Source organism: Oncorhynchus keta, chromosome 4 (assembly GCF_023373465.1).
Source record: "Oncorhynchus keta strain PuntledgeMale-10-30-2019 chromosome 4, Oket_V2, whole genome shotgun sequence".
NCBI classification, from domain to species: Eukaryota; Metazoa; Chordata; class Actinopteri; order Salmoniformes; family Salmonidae; genus Oncorhynchus; species Oncorhynchus keta.
In genome coordinates this window covers 21,235,076-21,253,942 of record NC_068424.1, presented here as the reverse complement: position 1 = coordinate 21,253,942, position 18,867 = coordinate 21,235,076, and the positions used below count along the sequence as shown (strand labels likewise).

Below are 18,867 nucleotides of genomic sequence, written 5' to 3'. Positions count from 1 at the left end.
GAGGAATTCAGTCTCTAAACCGTCACTTCCAGTCTGGCATTTCCAGAAGATGGTGTGGGCCAAAGGAGGTCAGCCATGAAGAGCCTTACGCACCATGTGTCTCAACAGCACCTGACAACAGGAAGAAGTGGAATACATGGGCCATGACTGATGGAAGTTAGCCCCTGCAGAGTAGATACCGGGTAGCTACTGTATGGTACAGATCATCCCAAAGTGACCTACCAGGTAAATCTAGAAATCTAGGTCCTATAGCCTATGGCCAGGTCGCAATTGTAAATGAGAACTTGTTCTCAACTTGCCTACCTGGTTAAATAAAGGTGAAATCTATATATATATAGATTTTTTTATTGCGTAAAGTAAAAAGTAGGGTCCAGGGTTTTCCCTGGCCAGGTCAAGTGGACAGGTTATGCATTGTAGGTTTACATAAAGGGCCCTGCTCAGAAATATACTGCACTGTGTGTTGCTAAGGGTACTACACCTGTTTCATCCAAACAAGGGATTTAGTCCTATTTGAGTAGAGATCCAGTCTGAATGGATTGTATGTCCTGCTTCCTATGGGAGCGTCTGTTGTGAATGGAGATATTATTACCATACAAAGTGGTATTTGACTATACCCATGCCTGTTAAACACTAAGGGTGAATGAGACCTGTTGAGTCAGATAACGAGGTAACATAATCCTTGGGCTTAAGGCCAGATGTCATGTTGAAGCTTTATCTGTGGACTATATATCTAGTTGATGTCTATAGCGAAGTGTTTGCATACAGCATGTGGATGCAAGCATTGATGCATGACTATGCCTTCAAAGAAACTAGATTTGTATTTTTCATAAATGAATGGCATACATACATCTAAATACGAAATGAATTTGAAGTGACAACACAACGGTTGCTACCAGACTCTTATTCTACTGCTCAGGTTATACATTGTCCCCACATCCCTCCCTTCCCCAATACATGTATTAATATTTGACTATAATTTGTGCCTTCCTTGATTATACTTATGCTAAAATATGTATTATATTCTTTTGATCCATTTCCTTTATGTTTGTATTCTTATCTTTTCTTTTTTCTTATTGTTGTTGAATTGTCGAAAAGGAACCTGCAGGTACGCATGTAAACCATGCGTATATATGGTGTACATAAGCCTAATACAACTTAAAACATACTATGGGCAAACATATTCCATGAGAATCTAAAATGTGAGAATCCTCCATTTTGAATCAGATGTTGCCCAACTCAAAGGTCTCATTTCCACTCACAGGTTAGTTTGATTACCGGAAACAAAAAGGGAATGACAAGGCACTCTGTTCCAATACCCACACTAGCAGGCCACTTTGGGTGCATGCCCGATACATTGCTTCATCCTAAGTACAGTAGGGTGCTAGTGTAGACATATTGGAACGTAGCCGGGGTTTAGTTCTTCCAACGGTGGGTGGTGTCTTAGTGTTTGAAACTCCCTTCTCACCTGGGATGACTGAGATAGTTTTCAGTGCTCGTAGGACTCTGAACGTCCGTAAGGCTGAGACATTGCCCAGGTCCACAAACTCAGTAACATATCTGCAACAAGTGAAAGTCAAGCAGACACAATGACAAAGCACCGACGACAGGCAAAACACAACAGTTGAATGTGCCGGGATTGGAATAGAGGGGAGGGGGGAGGGCTTGGATTGAGGTCAAGGGTCAGAGAGGATGGCTTTGGCTTGGACAGAGAGGAGGAAGAGGGTGAAGGGGCATGTACAGTACAGTAACAGTATGTGGACTGGACAATAGACAATGTAACCCATTTTTTGGTAACACTGCAGCACAAGGGGAGACTCCCTCTTACCTGGGATTACTGAAATAGTTTTCAATGCTCTGAGGACCCTGAATGTTCGAAGTGCTTGGAGATTGCCTACTTTAACAAATTCGGTTAGCAACCTGCAGGATCAAATTACAGTTATTTGGTCAAACACCAACAAAAAAAAAACGTAAAGACAACTGCAGGCTAAGCACTGCCTCTTAGTGAAGCTTTCCCTGGAGAACAGGACAGAAACAGCAAGGTATAGATATTTCCTGTTCGTTTTTTTTACAGTTATGTGTGCTGTTAGTATGTCTCCACATCAAGAGACTCCAGAAAAATGTGAAAAACTAATATGGTGCCAGTCCATGTGCTGCTCATATGAGGTATGTTTAGTCTTCTGGACCTAAGTGGTTCCATTCCCTATTACATTTCTGAGGTGAGTTTTCCAAAAGCTTCATAGCTAACATGGCATGCACTCCGTTTCCATGGGAACACCCAGGGTTGGGGGTGTGGATATTTATCAGTGGGGGGGGTATCCGTTTCCCGGTCATCAGTCTGGATTTAATAAAGCCAGCGGCGGGAAGGAAGGTGGCCTGTCTGTCAACACGAGTGGGAGGGCAGCGGGGGTCGGTAACTGATGTGTCCCTGTCCTGCTAAATATCCATCTGACCCCACAGAGGCTTCCAGTTCAAGGTCGACTGGAAATAAAGCTGCAGGAGCCAAACGAGAAATCAACACTTCATCGGGGGTGGACTTAATCCAATCTCTGGAGGCATCCTTAATGACTCCATTGGAACCTGCTTCTGGTTAAGGTCCCCTATCGGACAATCTGTCATTGGTATAGAGGCTGTTATGGGTGACTGGAAAACTGCCTGAGCCTTTGGCGTCTTACCTACAGTTCTGCTTCAAACACGGTTTTCTCACAGGTGAGTCAGTTAATGCACAGTGGGGATGTTCAAAATTGTTCCCTTAGAAAAAAGGTGCCGTATGTCCTCAGTGTTTAGACCATCCACAGTAGAAAGTCAGGAGCAAAATAGATTATTCAAAAGCAGCTTAAGGTGCTTTCTACACCCACACCACCAAAGGAAAATTTAACATTTGAAGAGTAAGAACTTTGGTAATTGGTAATGAAATTCAGGTTGCATTCTAAAATGTTGGAAGTAAAAGTTTGCACTGCATCTATTGGTTAAAAAAGAAAGAGGATTGAAGTATAGTGAAGTATAACAGGGATTTCCAGTAGTCGAGTAAGTATTTACTTTTTTTTTTACTGCCCTGTTTTGACATTTATGAATGTGTTATTCAATGCGTTTCTATGGGTTTTAGTAGTAAAGGTCAAAATCAATATTTTATGGAAGTAGAGGGCAGGTTAAAAGGAAGGAGAGGACAGCTTAAAAGGAAGGAGAGGAGAGGAGAGATTAAAAGGAAGGAGAGGAGAGATTAAAAGGAAGGAGAGGACAGCTTAAAAGGAAGGAGAGGACAGCTTAAAAGGAAGGAGAGGACAGGTTAAAAGGAAGGAGTGGACAGATTAAAAAGGAAGGAGTGGACAGATTAAAAGGAAGGAGAGGACAGATTAAAAGGAAGGAGAGGACAGCTTAAAAAGAAGGACAGCTGAAAAGGAAGGAGAGGACAGCTTAAAAGGAAGGAGAGGTTAAAAGGAAGGACAGTTTAAAAGGAAGGACAGCTTAAAAGGAAGGAGAGGACAGCTTAAAAATAAGTAGAGGGCAGGTTAAAAGGAAGGAGAGGACAGGTTAAAGGAAAGAGAGGGCACCTTAAAAGAAAGGACAGCTTAAAAGGAAGGAGAGGACAGCTTAACAAGAAGTAGATGGCAGGTTAATAGGAAGGAGAGGGCAGGTTTAAAGGAAGGAGAGGGTAGGTTAAAAGGAAGGAGAGGACAGATTAAAATGAAGTAGAGGACAGATTAAAAAGAAGGAGAGGACAACTTAAAAGGAAGGAGAGGACAACTTACATTTAACATTTACATTTAAGTCATTTAGCAGACGCTCTTATCCAGAGCGACTTACAAATTGGTGCATTCACCTTATGACATCCAACAACTTAAAAGGAAGGAGCGGACAACTTAAAAGGAAGAAGAGGACAGGTTAAAAGGAAGGAGAGGACAGGTTAAAAGGAAGGAGAGGACAGTTTAAAAGGAAGGAGAGGACAGCTTAAAAGGAAGGAGAGGACAGGTTAAAAGGGAGGAGAGGACAGGTTAAAAGGAAGGACAGCTGAAAAGGAAGGAGAGGACAGCTTAAAAGGAAGGAGAGGACAGCTTAAAAGGAAGGAGAGGACAGCTTAAAAGGAAGGACAACTTCAAAGGAAGGAGCGGACAACTTAAAAGGAAGGAGAGGACAGCTTAAAAGGAAGGACAGCTGAAAAGGAAGGAGAGGACAGCTTAAAAGGAAGGAGAGGAAAGGTTAAAAGGAAGGACAGCTTAAAAGGAAGGAGAGGACAGCTTAAAAATAAGTAGAGGGCAGGTTAAAAGGAAGGAGAGGACAGGTTAAAGGAAAGAGAGGGCACCTTAAAAGAAAGGACAGCTTAAAAGGAAGGAGAGGACAGCTTAACAAGAAGTAGATGGCAGGTTAAAAGGAAGGAGAGGGCAGGTTTAAAGGAAGGAGAGGGTAGGTTAAAAGGAAGGAGAGGACAGTTTAAAAGGAAGTAGAGGACAGATTAAAAGGAAGGAGAGGACACCTTAAAAGGAAGTAGAGGGAAGATTAAAAGAAATAAGAGGACAGGTTAAAAGGAAGGAGAGGACAGATTAAAAAAAGGAGAGGACAACTTAAAAGGAAGGAGAGGACAACTTAAAAGGAAGGAGAGGACAGGTTAAAAGGAAGGAGAGGACAGTTTAAAAGGAAGGAGAGGACAGCTTAAAAGGAAGGAGAGGACAGCTTAAAAGGAAGGAGAGGACAGGTTAAACGGGAGGAGAGGACAGGTTAAAAGGAAGGACAGCTGAAAAGGAAGGAGAGGACAACTTAAAAGAAAGGAGAGGACAGCTTAAAAGGAAGGACAACTTAAAAGGAAGGAGCGGACAACTTAAAAGGAAGGAGAGGACAGCTTAAAAGGAAGGACAGCTGAAAAGGAAGGAGAGGACAGCTTAAAAGGAAGGAGAGGACAGGTTAAAAGGAAGGACAGTTTAAAAGGAAGGACAGCTTAAAAGGAAGGAGAGGACAGCTTAAAAATAAGTAGAGGGCAGGTTAAAAGGAAGGAGAGGACAGGTTAAAGGAAAGAGAGGGCACCTTAAAAGAAAGGACAGCTTAAAAGGAAGGAGAGGACAGCTTAACAAGAAGTAGATGGCAGGTTAAAAGGAAGGAGAGGGCAGGTTTAAAGGAAGGAGAGGACACCTTAAAAGGAAGTAGAGGGAAGCTTAAAAGAAATAAGAGGACAGGTTAAAAGGAAGGAGAGGACAGATTAAAAGGAAGGAGAGGACAACTTAAAAGGAAGGAGCGGACAACTTAAAAGGAAGAAGAGGACAGGTTAAAAGGAAGGAGAGGACAGGTTAAAAGGAAGGAGAGGACAGTTTAAAAGGAAGGAGAGGACAGCTTAAAAGGAAGGACAACTTAAAGGGAAGGAGAGGACAGCTTAAAAGGAAGGAGAGGACAGATTAAAAGGAAGGAGAGGACAACTTAAAAGGAAGTAGAGGGCAGGTTAAAAGGAAGGAGAGGACAGATTAAAAGGAAGTAGAGGACAGATTAAAAGGAAGGAGAGGACAGATTAAAAGGAATGAGAGGGCAGATTAAAAGGAAGGAGAGGACAGATTAAAAGGAAGGAGAGGGCAGATTAAAAGGAAGGAGAGGACAGGTTACAAAGAAGTAGATGACAGCTTAAAAGGAAGGAGAGGACAGGTTAAAGGAAAGAGAGGGCACCTTAAAAGAAAGGACAGCTTAAAAGGAAGGAGAGGACAGCTTAACAAGAAGTCGATGGCAGGTTAAAAGGAAGGAAAGGGCAGGTTAAAAGGAAGGAGAGGACAGATTAAAAGGAAGTAGAGGACAGATTAAAAGGAAGTAGAGGACAGATTAAAAGGAGGGAGAGGACAGATTAAAAGGAAGGAGAGGACACCTTAAAAGGAAGTAGAGGGCAGTTTAAAAGGAAGGAGTGGACAGATTAAAAGGAAGGAGAGCACAGATTAAAAGGAAGGAGAGGACAGATTAAAAGGAAGGACAGCTGAAAAGGAAGGAGAGGACAGCTTAAAAGGAAGGAGAGGACAGGTTAAAAGGCAGGACAGTTTAAAAGGAAGGACAGCTTCAAAGGAAGGAGAGGACAGCTTGAAAATAAGTACAGGGCAGGTTAAAAGGAAGGAGAGGACAGGTTAAAGGAAAGAGAGGGCACCTTCAAAGAAAGGACAGCTTAAAAGGAAGGAGAGGACAGCTTAGCAAGAAGTAGATGGCAGGTTAAAAGGAAGGAGAGGACAGTTTAACAAGAAGTAGATGGCAGGTTAAAAGGAAGGAGAGGACAGCTTAGCAAGAAGTAGATGGCAGGTTAAAAGGAAGGAGAGGACAGTTTAACAAGAAGTAGATGGCAGGTTAAAAGGAAGGAGAGGACAGCTTAGCAAGAAGTAGATGGCAGGTTAAAAGGAAGGAGAGGACAGTTTAACAAGAAGTAGATGGCAGGTTAAAAGGAAGGAGAGGGCAGGTTAAAAGGAAGGAGAGGGCAGGTTAAAAGGAAGGAGAGGACAGGTTAAAAGGAAGGGGAGGACATCTTAAAAGAAAGGACATCTTAAAAGGAAGGAGAGGACAGTTTAACAAGAAGTAGATGGCAGGTTAAAAGGAAGGAGAGGGCAGGTTAAAAGGAAGGAGAGGGCAGGTTAAAAGGAAGGAGAGGACAGATTAAAAGGAAGTAGAGGACAGATTAAAAGGAAGGAGAGGACAGATTAAAAGGAAAGAGAGGGCAGATTAAAAGGAAGGAGAGGACAGATTAAAAGGAAGGAGAGGGCAGGTTAAAAGGAAGGAGAGGACAGGTTAAAAGGAAGGACAGTTTAAAAGGAAGGAGAGGACAGCTTAAAAATAAGTAGAGGGCAGGTTAAAAGGAAGGAGAGGACAGGTTAAAGGAAAGAGAGGGCACCTTAAAAGAAAGGACAGCTTAAAAGGAAGGAGAGGACAGCTTAACAAGAAGTAGATGGCAGGTTAAAAGGAAGGAAAGGGCAGGTTAAAAGGAAGGAGAGGACAGATTAAAAGGAAGTAGAGGACAGATTAAAAGGAAGGAGAGGACAGATTAAAAGGAAGGAGAGGACACCTTAAAAGGAAGTAGAGGGCAGCTTAAAAGAAAGGACAGCTGAAAAGGAAGGAGAGGACAGGTTAAAAGGAAGGACAGTTTAAAAGGAAGGACAGCTTCAAAGGAAGGAGAGGACAGCTTGAAAATAAGTAGAGGGCAGGTTAAAAGGAAGAAGAGGGTAGGTTAAAAGGAAGGAGAGGGCAGGTTAAAAGGAAGGATAGGGCAGATTAAAAGGAAGGAGAGGGCAGATTAAAAGGAAGGAGAGGGCAGATTAAAAGGAAGGAGAGGGCAGCTTAAAAGAAAGGACAGCTTAAAAGGAATGAGAGGACAGTTTAAACGGAAGGAGTGGACAGATTAAAAGGAAGGAGAGGACAGATTAAAAGGAAGGAGAGGACAGCTTAAAAGGAAGGACAGATTAAAAGGAAGGAGAGGACAGGTTAAAAGGAAGGACAGTTTAAAAGGAAGGACAGCTTCAAAGGAAGGAGAGGACAGCTTGAAAATAAGTAGAGGGCAGGTTAAAAGGAAGGAGAGGGCATGTTAAAAGGAAGGAGAGGGTAGGTTAAAAGGTAGGAGAGGGCAGATTAAAAGGTAGGAGAGGGCAGATTAAAAGGAAGGAGAGGGCAGGTTAAAAGGAAGGAGAGGGCAGATTAAAAGGAAGGAGAGGGCAGGTTAAAAGGTAGGAGAGGGCAGATTAAAAGTAGGAGAGGGCAGATTAAAAGGAAGGAGAGGGCATGTTAAAAGGAAGGAGAGGGCAGATTAAAAGCAAGGAGAGGGCAGCTTAAAAGAAAGGACAGCTTAAAAGGAATGAGAGGACAGTTTAAAAGGAAGGAGTGGACAGATTAAAAGGACGGAGAGGACAGATTAAAAGGAAGGAGAGGACAGCTTAAAAGGAAGGACAGCTTAAAAGGAAGGAGAGGACAGCTGAAAAGGAAGGAGAGGACAGGTTAAAAGGAAGGACAGTTTAAAAGGAAGGACAGCTTAAAAGGAAGGAGAGGACAGCTTAAAAGGAAGGAGAGGACAGGTTAAAAGGAAGGAAAGGACAGTTTAAAAGGAAGGACAGTTTAAAAGGAAGGAGAGGACAGCTTAAAAATAAGTAGAGGGCAGGTTAAAAGGAAGGAGAGGACAGGTTAAAGGAAAGAGAGGGCACCTTAAAAGAAAGGACAGCTTAAAAGGAAGGAGAGGACAGCTTACCAAGAAGTAGATGGCAGATTAAAGGGAATGAAAGGGCAGGTTAAAAGGAAGGAGAGGACAGATTAAAAGGAAGGAGAGGACAGATTAAAAGGAAGGAGAGGACACCTTAAAAGGAAGTAGAGGGCAGCTTAAAAGAAAGGACAGCTTAAAAGGAATGAGAGGACAGTTTAAAAGGAAGGAGTGGACAGATTAAAAGGAAGGAGAGGACAGATTAAAAGGAAGGAGAGGACAGCTTAAAAGGAAGGAGAGGACAGCTTAAAAGGAAGGACAGCTGAAAAGGAAGGAGAGGACAGCTTAAAAGGAAGGAGAGGACAGGTTAAAAGGAAGGACAGTTTAAAAGGAAGGACAGGTTCAAAGGAAGGAGAGGACAGCTTGAAAATAAGTAGAGGGCAGGTTAAAAGGAAGGAGAGGACAGATTAAAAGGAAGGAGAGGACAGCTTAAAAGGAAGGACAGCTGAAAAGGAAGGAGAGGACAGCTGAAAAGGAAGGAGAGGACAGGTTAAAAGGAAGGACAGCTTAAAAGGAAGGAGAGGACAGCTTAAAAGGAAGGAGAGGACAGGTTAAAAGGAAGGAAAGGACAGTTTAAAAGGAAGGACAGTTTAAAAGGAAGGAGAGGACAGCTTAAAAATAAGTAGAGGGCAGGTTAAAAGGAAGGAGAGGACAGGTTAAAGGAAAGAGAGGGCAGCTTAAAAGAAAGGACAGCTTAAAAGGAATGAGAGGACAGTTTAAAAGGAAGGAGTGGACAGATTAAAAGGAAGGAGAGGACAGATTAAAAGGAAGGAGAGGACAGCTTAAAAGGAAGGAGAGGACAGCTTAAAAGGAAGGACAGCTGAAAAGGAAGGAGAGGACAGCTTAAAAGGAAGGAGAGGACAGGTTAAAAGGAAGGACAGTTTAAAAGGAAGGACAGGTTCAAAGGAAGGAGAGGACAGCTTGAAAATAAGTAGAGGGCAGGTTAAAAGGAAGGAGAGGACAGATTAAAAGGAAGGAGAGGACAGCTTAAAAGGAAGGACAGCTGAAAAGGAAGGAGAGGACAGCTGAAAAGGAAGGAGAGGACAGGTTAAAAGGAAGGACAGTTTAAAAGGAAGGACAGCTTAAAAGGAAGGAGAGGACAGCTTAAAAGGAAGGAGAGGACAGGTTAAAAGGAAGGAAAGGACAGTTTAAAAGGAAGGACAGTTTAAAAGGAAGGAGAGGACAGCTTAAAAATAAGTAGAGGGCAGGTTAAAAGGAAGGAGAGGACAGGTTAAAGGAAAGAGAGGGCACCTTAAAAGAAAGGACAGATTAAAAGGAAGGAGAGGACAGCTTAAAAGGAAGGACAGATTAAAAGGAAGTAGAGGACAGATTAAAAGGAAGGAGAGGACAGATTAAAAGGAAGGAGAGGACACCTTAAAAGGAAGTAGAGGGCAGCTTAAAAGAAAGGACAGCTTAAAAGGAATGAGAGGACAGTTTAAAAGGAAGGAGTGGACAGATTAGAGGGCAGGTTAAAAGGTAGGAGAGGGCAGGTTAAAAGGAAGGAGAGGGCAGGTTAAAAGGAAGGAGAGGGCAGGTTAAAAGGAAGGAGAGGGCAGGTTAAAAGGAAGGAGAGGGCAGGTTAAAAGGAAGGAGAGGGCAGATTAAAAGGAAGGAGAGGGCAGGTTAAAAGGTAGGAGAGGGCAGATTAAAAAGTAGGAGAGGGCAGATTAAAAGGAAGGAGAGGGCATGTTAAAAGGAAGGAGAGGGCAGATTAAAAGGAAGGAGAGGACAGCTTAAAAGAAAGGACAGCTTAAAAGGAATGAGAGGACAGTTTAAAAGGAAGGAGTGGACAGATTAAAAGGACGGAGAGGACAGATTAAAAGGAAGGAGAGGACAGCTTAATAGGAAGGACAGCTGAAAAGGAAGGAGAGGACAGCTGAAAAGGAAGGAGAGGACAGGTTAAAAGGAAGGACAGTTTAAAAGGAAGGACAGCTTAAAAGGAAGGAGAGGACAGCTTAAAAGGAAGGAGAGGACAGGTTAAAAGGAAGGAAAGGACAGTTTAAAAGGAAGGACAGTTTAAAAGGAAGGAGAGGACAGCTTAAAAATAAGTAGAGGGCAGGTTAAAAGGAAGGAGAGGACAGGTTAAAGGAAAGAGAGGGCACCTTAAAAGAAAGGACAGCTTAAAAGGAAGGAGAGGACAGCTTAACAAGAAGTAGATGGCAGGTTAAAAGGAAGGAAAGGGCAGGTTAAAAGGAAGGAGAGGACAGATTAAAAGGAAGTAGAGGACAGATTAAAAGGAAGGAGAGGACAGATTAAAAGGAAGGACAGCTTAAAAGGAATGAGAGGACAGTTTAAAAGGAAGGAGTGGACAGATTAGAGGGCAGGTTAAAAGGTAGGAGAGGGCAGGTTAAAAGGAAGGAGAGGGCAGGTTAAAAGGAAGGAGAGGGCAGGTTAAAAGGTAGGAGAGGGCAGGTTAAAAGTAAGGAGAGGGCAGGTTAAAAGGAAGGAGAGGGCAGGTTAAAGGAAGGAGAGGGCAGGTTAAAAGGAAGGAGAGGGCATGTTAAAAGGTAGGAGAGGGCATGTCAAAAGGAAGGAGAGGGCATGTTAAAAGGAAGGAGAGGGTAGGTTAAAAGGAAGGAGAGGGCAGATTAAAAGGAAGGAGAGGGCAGGTTAAAAGGAAGGAGAGGGCAGGTTAAAAGGAAGGAGAGGGCAGGTTAAAAGGTAGGAGAGGGCAGGTTAAAAGGTAGGAGAGGGCATGTTAAAAGAAAGTGGATGGCAGGTTAAAAGGAAGGAGAGGGTAGGTTAAAAGGAAGGAGAGGGCAGGTTAAAAGGAAGGAGAGGGCAGGTTAAAAGGAAGGAGAGGGCAGGTTAAAAGGAAGGAGAGGGCAGGTTAAAAGGAAGGAGAGGGCAGGTTAAAAGGAAGGAGAGGACAGGTTAAAAGGTAGGAGAGGGCAGGTTAAAAGGAAGGAGAGGGCATGTTAAAGGGAAGGAGAGAGCAGGTTAAAAGGAAGGAGAGGGCAGATTAAAAGGTAGGAGAGGGCAGATTAAAAGGAAGGAGAGGGCAGGTTAAAAGGAAGGAGAGGGCAGATTAAAAGGAAGGAGAGGGCAGGTTAAAAGGTAGGAGAGGGCAGATTAAAAAGTAGGAGAGGGCAGATTAAAAGGAAGGAGAGGGCATGTTAAAAGGAAGGAGAGGGCAGATTAAAAGGAAGGAGAGGGCAGGTTAAAATGAAGGAGAGGGCAGATTAAAAGGAAGGAGAGGGCAGGTTAAAAGGTAGGAGAGGGCAGATTAAAAGGAAGGAGAGGGCAGGTTAAAAGGTAGGAGAGGGCAGGTTAAAAGGAAGGAGAGGGCAGGTTAAAAGGAAGGAGAGGGCAGGTTAAAAGGAAGGAGAGGGCATGTTAAAAGGAAGGAGAGGGCATGTTAAAAGGAAGGAGAGGGCAGGTTAAAAGGTAGGAGAGGGCAGGTTAAAAGGAAGGAGAGGGCAGGTTAAAAGGAAGGAGAGGGCATGTTAAAAGGAAGGAGAGGGCAGGTTAAAAGGTAGGAGAGGGCAGGTTAAAAGGAAGGAGAGGGCAGGTTAAAAGGAAGGAGAGGGCAGGTTAAAAGGTAGGAGAGGGCAGGTTAAAAGTAAGGAGAGGGCAGGTTAAAAGGAAGGAGAGGGCAGGTTAAAGGAAGGAGAGGGCAGGTTAAAAGGAAGGAGAGGGCATGTTAAAAGGTAGGAGAGGGCATGTTAAAAGGAAGGAGAGGGCATGTTAAAAGGAAGGAGAGGGCATGTTAAAAGGAAGGAGAGGGCATGTTAAAAGGAAGGAGAGGGTAGGTTAAAAGGAAGGAGAGGGCAGATTAAAAGGAAGGAGAGGGCAGGTTAAAAGGAAGGAGAGGGCAGGTTAAAAGGAAGGAGAGGGCAGGTTAAAAGGTAGGAGAGGGCAGTTTAAAAGGTAGGAGAGGGCATGTTAAAAGAAAGTGGATGGCAGGTTAAAAGGAAGGAGAGGGTAGGTTAAAAGGAAGGAGAGGGCAGGTTAAAAGGAAGGAGAGGGCAGGTTAAAAGGAAGGAGAGGGCAGGTTAAAAGGAAAGAGGGCAGTTTAAAAGGAAGGAGAGGGCAGGTTAAAAGGAAGGAGAGGGCAGGTTAAAAGGAAGGAGAGGACAGGTTAAAAGATAGGAGAGGGCAGGTTAAAAGGAAGGAGAGGGCATGTTAAAAGAAAGTGGATGGCAGGTTAAAGGAAGGAGAGAGCAGGTTAAAAGGAAGTAGATGGCAGGTTTAAAGGAAGTAGGTTCAAGTGTCAGACACTAACAGGAGCAATACAGAGAGGTCTACTGTAGCAAAAGAGATACTTACGCCATGACAATCACACTGAAATCCAGCCAGTTCCACGGGTCCCGCAGGAAGGTAAATGGCCCCACACAGAATCCCCTCGCCAGAATCTTTATCAATGACTCAAACGTGTAAATTCCAGTGAAAGTGTACCTGGGCGGGTGTATGGGGTAAGGGAAGGGGGGAACAAAAGGTCAAAACATTAGCAGGAAATGGCATGAGCGAGGGTGAGGAGCAAAACACTGCTCTTCTTCCTCCGCATGGTTCCCCGACTCAGAGTGCAGTTCAAATAAAACATATTTTTTAAAGAAGAAAGAAACCAATAGGAAAGAGACAGAGACAGACATGTAGCAGCTTCAAGGAGAGACAGAGACATGTAGCAGCTTTAGGGAGAGACAGAGACATGTAGCCGCTTTAGGGAGAGACAGAGACATGTAGCATCTTTAGGTTAGAGACAGAGACATGTAGCATCTTTAGGTTAGAGACAGAGACATGTAGCAGCTTTAGGGAGAGACAGAGACATGTAGCCGCTTTAGGGAGAGACAGAGACATGTAGCCGCTTTAGAGAGAGACAGAGACATGTATCAGCTTTAGGGAGAGACAGAGACAGACATGTAGCAGCTTCAAGGAGAGACAGAGACATGTAGCATCTTTAGGTTAGAGACAGAGACATGTAGCAGCTTTAGGGAGAGACAGAGACATGTATCAGCTTTAGGTAGAGACAGAGCCATGTAGCAGCTTTAGGGAGAGACAGAGACATGTAGCATCTTTAGGTTAGAGACAGAGACATGTAGCATCTTTAGGTTAGAGACAGAGACATGTAGCAGCTTTAGGGAGAGACAGAGACATGTAGCCGCTTTAGGGAGAGACAGAGACATGTAGCCGCTTTAGAGAGAGACAGAGACATGTATCAGCTTTAGGGAGAGACAGAGACAGACATGTAGCAGCTTCAAGGAGAGACAGAGACATGTAGCATCTTTAGGTTAGAGACAGAGACATATAGCAGCTTTAGGGAGAGACAGAGACATGTAGCAGCTTTAGGGAGAGACAGAGACATGTAGCAGCTTTAGGGAGAGACAGAGACATGTAGCAGCTTTAGGGAGAGACAGAGACATGTAGCCGCTTTAGGGAGAGACAGAGACATGTATCAGCTTTAGGTAGAGACAGAGACAAGTAGCAGCTTTAGGTAGAGACAGAGACATGTAGCAGCATTAGGTTAGAGACAGAGACATGTAGCAGCTTTAGGGAGAGACAGAGACATGTAGCAGCTTTAGGGAGAGACAGAGCCATGTAGCAGCTTTGGGGAGAGACAGAGCCATGTAGCAGCTTTAGGGAGAGACAGAGACATGTAGCAGATTTAGGTTAGAGACAGAGACATGTATCAGCTTTAGGGAGAGACAGAGACACGTATCAGCTTTCGGGAGAGACAGAGACATGTATCAGCTTTAGGTAGAGACAGAGACATGTAGCAGCTTTAGGTTAGAGACAGAGACATGTAGCAACTTTAGGTTAGAGACAGAGACATGTAGCAGCTTTAGGGAGAGACAGAGACATGTAGCAGCTTTAGGGAGAGACAGAGACATGTAGCAGCTTTAGGGAGAGACAGATACATGTCGCAGCTTTAGGGAGAGAGACACATGTAGCAGATTTAGGTTAGAGACAGAGACATGTAGCAGCTTTAGGGAGAGACAGAGACATGTATCAGCTTTAGGTAGAGACAGAGACAAGTAGCAGCTTTAGGGAGAGAGACACATGTAGCAGATTTAGGTTAGAGACAGAGACATGTAGCAGCTTTAGGGAGAGACAGAGACATGTATCAGCTTTAGGTAGAGACAGAGACAAGTAGCAGCTTTAGGGAGAGACAGAGACATGTATCAGTTTTAGGTAGAGACAGAGACATGTAGCAGCATTAGGTTAGAGACAGAGACATGTAGCAGCTTTAGGGAGAGACAGAGCCATGTAGCAGCTTTAGGGAGAGACAGAGCCATGTAGCAGCTTTAGGGAGAGACAGAGCCATGTAGCAGTTTTAGGGAGAGACAGAGACATGTAGCAACTTTAGGTTAGAGACAGAGACATGTAGCAGCTTTAGGGAGAGACAGAGACATGTAGCAGCTTTAGGGAGAGACAGAGACATGTATCAGCTTTAGGTAGAGACAGAGACATGTAGCAGCTTTAGGGAGAGAGACACATATAGCAGATTTAGGTTAGAGACAGAGACATGTAGCAGCTTTAGGGAGAGACAGAGACATGTATCAGCTTTAGGTAGAGACAGAGACAAGTAGCAGCTTTAGGGAGAGACAGAGACATGTATCAGCTTTAGGTAGAGACAGAGACATGTAGCAGCATTAGGTTAGAGACAGAGACATGTAGCAGCTTTAGGGAGAGACAGAGACATGTAGCAGCTTTAGGGAGAGACAGAGCCATGTAGCAGCTTTGGGGAGAGACAGATCCATGTAGCAGCTTTAGGGAGAGACAGAGACATGTAGCAGATTTAGGGAGAGAGACACGTGTAGCAGATTTAGGTTAGAGACAGAGACATGTATCAGCTTTAGGGAGAGACAGAGACACGTATCAGCTTTAGGGAGAGACAGAGACATGTATCAGCTTTAGGTAGAGACAGAGACATGTAGCAGCTTTAGGTTAGAGACAGAGACATGTAGCAACTTTAGGTTAGAGACAGAGACATGTAGCAGCTTTAGGGAGAGACAGAGACATGTAGCAGCTTTAGGGAGAGACAGAGACATGTAGCAGCTTTAGGGAGAGACAGATACATGTCGCAGCTTTAGGAGAGAGACACATGTAGCAGATTTAGGTTAGAGACAGAGACATGTAGCAGCTTTAGGGAGAGACAGAGACATGTATCAGCTTTAGGTAGAGACAGAGACAAGTAGCATCTTTAGGGAGAGAGACACATGTAGCAGATTTAGGTTAGAGACAGAGACATGTAGCAGCTTTAGGGAGAGACAGAGCCATGTAGCAGCTTTAGGGAGAGACAGAGCCATGTAGCAGCTTTAGGGAGAGACAGAGCCATGTAGCAGCTTTAGGGAGAGACAGAGCCATGTAGCAGTTTTAGGGAGAGACAGAGACATGTAGCAACTTTAGGTTAGAGACAGAGACATGTAGCAGCTTTAGGGAGAGACAGAGACATGTAGCAGCTTTAGGGAGAGACAGAGACATGTATCAGCTTTAGGTAGAGACAGAGACATGTAGCAGCTTTAGGAGAGAGACACATATAGCAGATTTAGGTTAGAGACAGAGACATGTAGCAGCTTTAGGGAGAGACAGAGACATGTATCAGCTTTAGGTAGAGACAGAGACAAGTAGCAGCTTTAGGGAGAGACAGAGACATGTATCAGCTTTAGGTAGAGACAGAGACATGTAGCAGCATTAGGTTAGAGACAGAGACATGTAGCAGCTTTAGGGAGAGACAGAGACATGTAGCAGCTTTAGGGAGAGACAGAGCCATGTAGCAGCTTTGGGGAGAGACAGAGCCATGTAGCAGCTTTAGGGAGAGACAGAGACATGTAGCAGATTTAGGGAGAGAGACACGTGTAGCAGATTTAGGTTAGAGACAGAGACATGTATCAGCTTTAGGGAGAGACAGAGACACGTATCAGCTTTAGGGAGAGACAGAGACATGTATCAGCTTTAGGTAGAGACAGAGACATGTAGCAGCTTTAGGTTAGAGACAGAGACATGTAGCAACTTTAGGTTAGAGACAGAGACATGTAGCAGCTTTAGGGAGAGACAGAGACATGTAGCAGCTTTAGGGAGAGACAGAGACATGTAGCAGCTTTAGGGAGAGACAGATACATGTCGCAGCTTTAGGGAGAGAGACACATGTAGCAGATTTAGGTTAGAGACAGAGACATGTAGCAGCTTTAGGGAGAGACAGAGACATGTATCAGCTTTAGGTAGAGACAGAGACAAGTAGCATCTTTAGGGAGAGAGACACATGTAGCAGATTTAGGTTAGAGACAGAGACATGTAGCAGCTTTAGGGAGAGACAGAGACATGTATCAGCTTTAGGTAGAGACAGAGACAAGTAGCAGCTTTAGGGAGAGACAGAGACATGTATCAGTTTTAGGTAGAGACAGAGGCATGTAGCAGCATTAGGTTAGAGACAGAGACATGTAGCAGCTTTAGGGAGAGACAGAGCCATGTAGCAGCTTTAGGGAGAGACAGAGCCATGTAGCAGCTTTAGGGAGAGACAGAGCCATGTAGCAGTTTTAGGTAGAGACAGAGACATGTAGCAGCTTTAGGGAGAGACAGAGACATGTAGCAGCTTTAGGGAGAGACAGAGACATGTAGCAGCTTTAGGGAGAGAGACACATGTAGCAGATTTAGGTTAGAGACAGAGACATGTAGCAGCTTTAGGGAGAGACAGAGACATGTATCAGCTTTAGGTAGAGACAGAGACAAGTAGCAGCTTTAGGGAGAGACAGAGACATGTATCAGTTTTAGGTAGAGACAGAGGCATGTAGCAGCATTAGGTTAGAGACAGAGACATGTAGCAGCTTTAGGGAGAGACAGAGCCATGTAGCAGCTTTAGGGAGAGACAGAGCCATGTAGCAGCTTTAGGGAGAGACAGAGCCATGTAGCAGTTTTAGGTAGAGACAGAGACATGTAGCAGCTTTAGGGAGAGACAGAGACATGTAGCAGCTTTAGGGAGAGACAGAGACATGTAGCAGCTTTAGGGAGAGAGACACATGTAGCAGATTTAGGTTAGAGACAGAGACATGTAACAGCTTTAGGGAGAGACAGAGACATGTAGCAGCTTTAGGGAGAGACAGAGACATGTAGCAGTTTTAGGGAGAGATAGAGACATGTAGCAGCTTTAGGTTAGAGACAGAGACATGTAGCAACTTTAGGTTAGAGACAGAGACATGTAGCAGCTTTAGGGAGAGACAGAGACATGTAGCAGCTTTAGGTTAGAGACAGAGACATGTAGCAACTTTAGGTTAGATACAGAGACATGTAGCAGCTTTAGGGAGAGACAGAGACATGTAGCAGCTTTAGAGAGAGACATAGACATGTAGCAGCTTTAGGGAGAGACATAGCCATGTAGCAGCTTTAGGGAGAGACAGAGACATGTTGCAGCTTTAGGGAGAGAGACACATGTAGCAGATTTAGGTTAGACACAGAGACATGTAACAGCTTTAGGGAGAGACAGAGACATGTAGCAGCTTTAGGGAGAGACAGAGACATGTAGCAGCTTTAGGGAGAGACAGAGACATGTCGCAGCTTTAGGGAGAGACAGAGACATGTAGCAGATTTAGGTTAGAGACAGAGACATGTAGCAGCTTTAGGGAGAGACAGAGACATGTAGCAGATTTAGGTTAGAGACAGAGACATGTAGCAGCTTTAGGGAGAGACAGAGACATGTATCAGCTTTAGGTATCATTACTACAGGACAGTAAGAATGAGCAGCAGAAGGGAATGGCATAGACAGCAAGCTCTTTGACAGCAGTGCTCCTTGATGAGTTAAGCAGGTCATCAAGACAAGAATGGGCATTAAAATCCAGTGTGTCACTTCATTGTAACATAAAATAAATTAAGAGAGAGAGAGAGACTCTTCCGAGGCAACAGAGATTGGGATGGAGGATGCATCATTCGGAGGAAGTGCACAGCCATATTCCTTTTAGTCTTTGTCATTGTTACTGACTGTAAGGTTAAGAAGGTAGACTGTGACTGACTGGGAGTCATTGCATGCTACAGATCGTGCCAATTGGTAGTGCGTTGTTGACTGTCTGAAAGACTGTCTTCATTAAAGGTAAACTTGGAGGGCTTACACTCTTAGAAACAATAGTTCCAAAAGGGTTCTTCAGCTGTCTCCATAGGACATGTAAAACCACTTTGGGTTCCATGTAGAACCCTCTGTCAAAATGGTTCTACATGGAACCAAAAGGGTTCTACCTATAGCCAAAAAGGGTTATTCAAAGGGTTCTCCTTTGAGGACAGTTGTAGAACCCTTTGAGGTTCTAGATGGCACCTTTTCTTCTAAGAGTGTACTCTGGTTTTGGACTGTTTCAAAGAAAGGGCAGTTGCTTATCACAACATGGCAGACTAGACTACGTTGGTTACATGTCTGTGGGTCAAATCCCGTCTATCCATACAACACATACCGCTGCCTAACAGCAAATCCATTGTGTGAGATGAACTTATACCGTGAATGATTGACTGAGAGAGAGACAGAGAGAGACAGAGAGAGACAGAGAGAGACAGAGAGAGACAGAGACAGAGAGAGACAGACAGAGACAGACAGAGACAGACAGAGAGAGACAGAGAGAGACAGAGAGAGACAGAGACAGAGACAGAGACAGAGACAGAGACACAGAGAGAGACAGAGACAGAGACAGAGACAGAGACAGAGACAGAGACAGAGACACAGAGAGAGACAGAGAGAGACAGAGAGAGACAGAGAGAGACAGAGACAG

At 44.2% G+C, this 18,867-nt stretch overlaps 1 protein-coding gene across 5 annotated transcripts in view; it reads right to left on the bottom strand.

Annotated features, from left to right (window-relative positions):
• The window catches only part of scn5lab (sodium channel, voltage gated, type V-like, alpha b), a 207,717-nt gene that overhangs the window by 140,995 nt on the left and 47,855 nt on the right, over nucleotides 1–18,867 (bottom strand). For all 5 annotated transcript variants that reach the window (XM_052503848.1, XM_052503846.1, XM_052503849.1 and 2 more), the window contains exons 5-6: nucleotides 12,455–12,583; nucleotides 1,466–1,557 (exon numbers count right to left, since the gene is read on the bottom strand). In XM_052503848.1, the coding sequence (XP_052359808.1) occupies nucleotides 1,466–1,557; nucleotides 12,455–12,583 (221 nt within the window). The remainder of the gene's footprint in view (nucleotides 1–1,465; nucleotides 1,558–12,454; nucleotides 12,584–18,867) is intronic.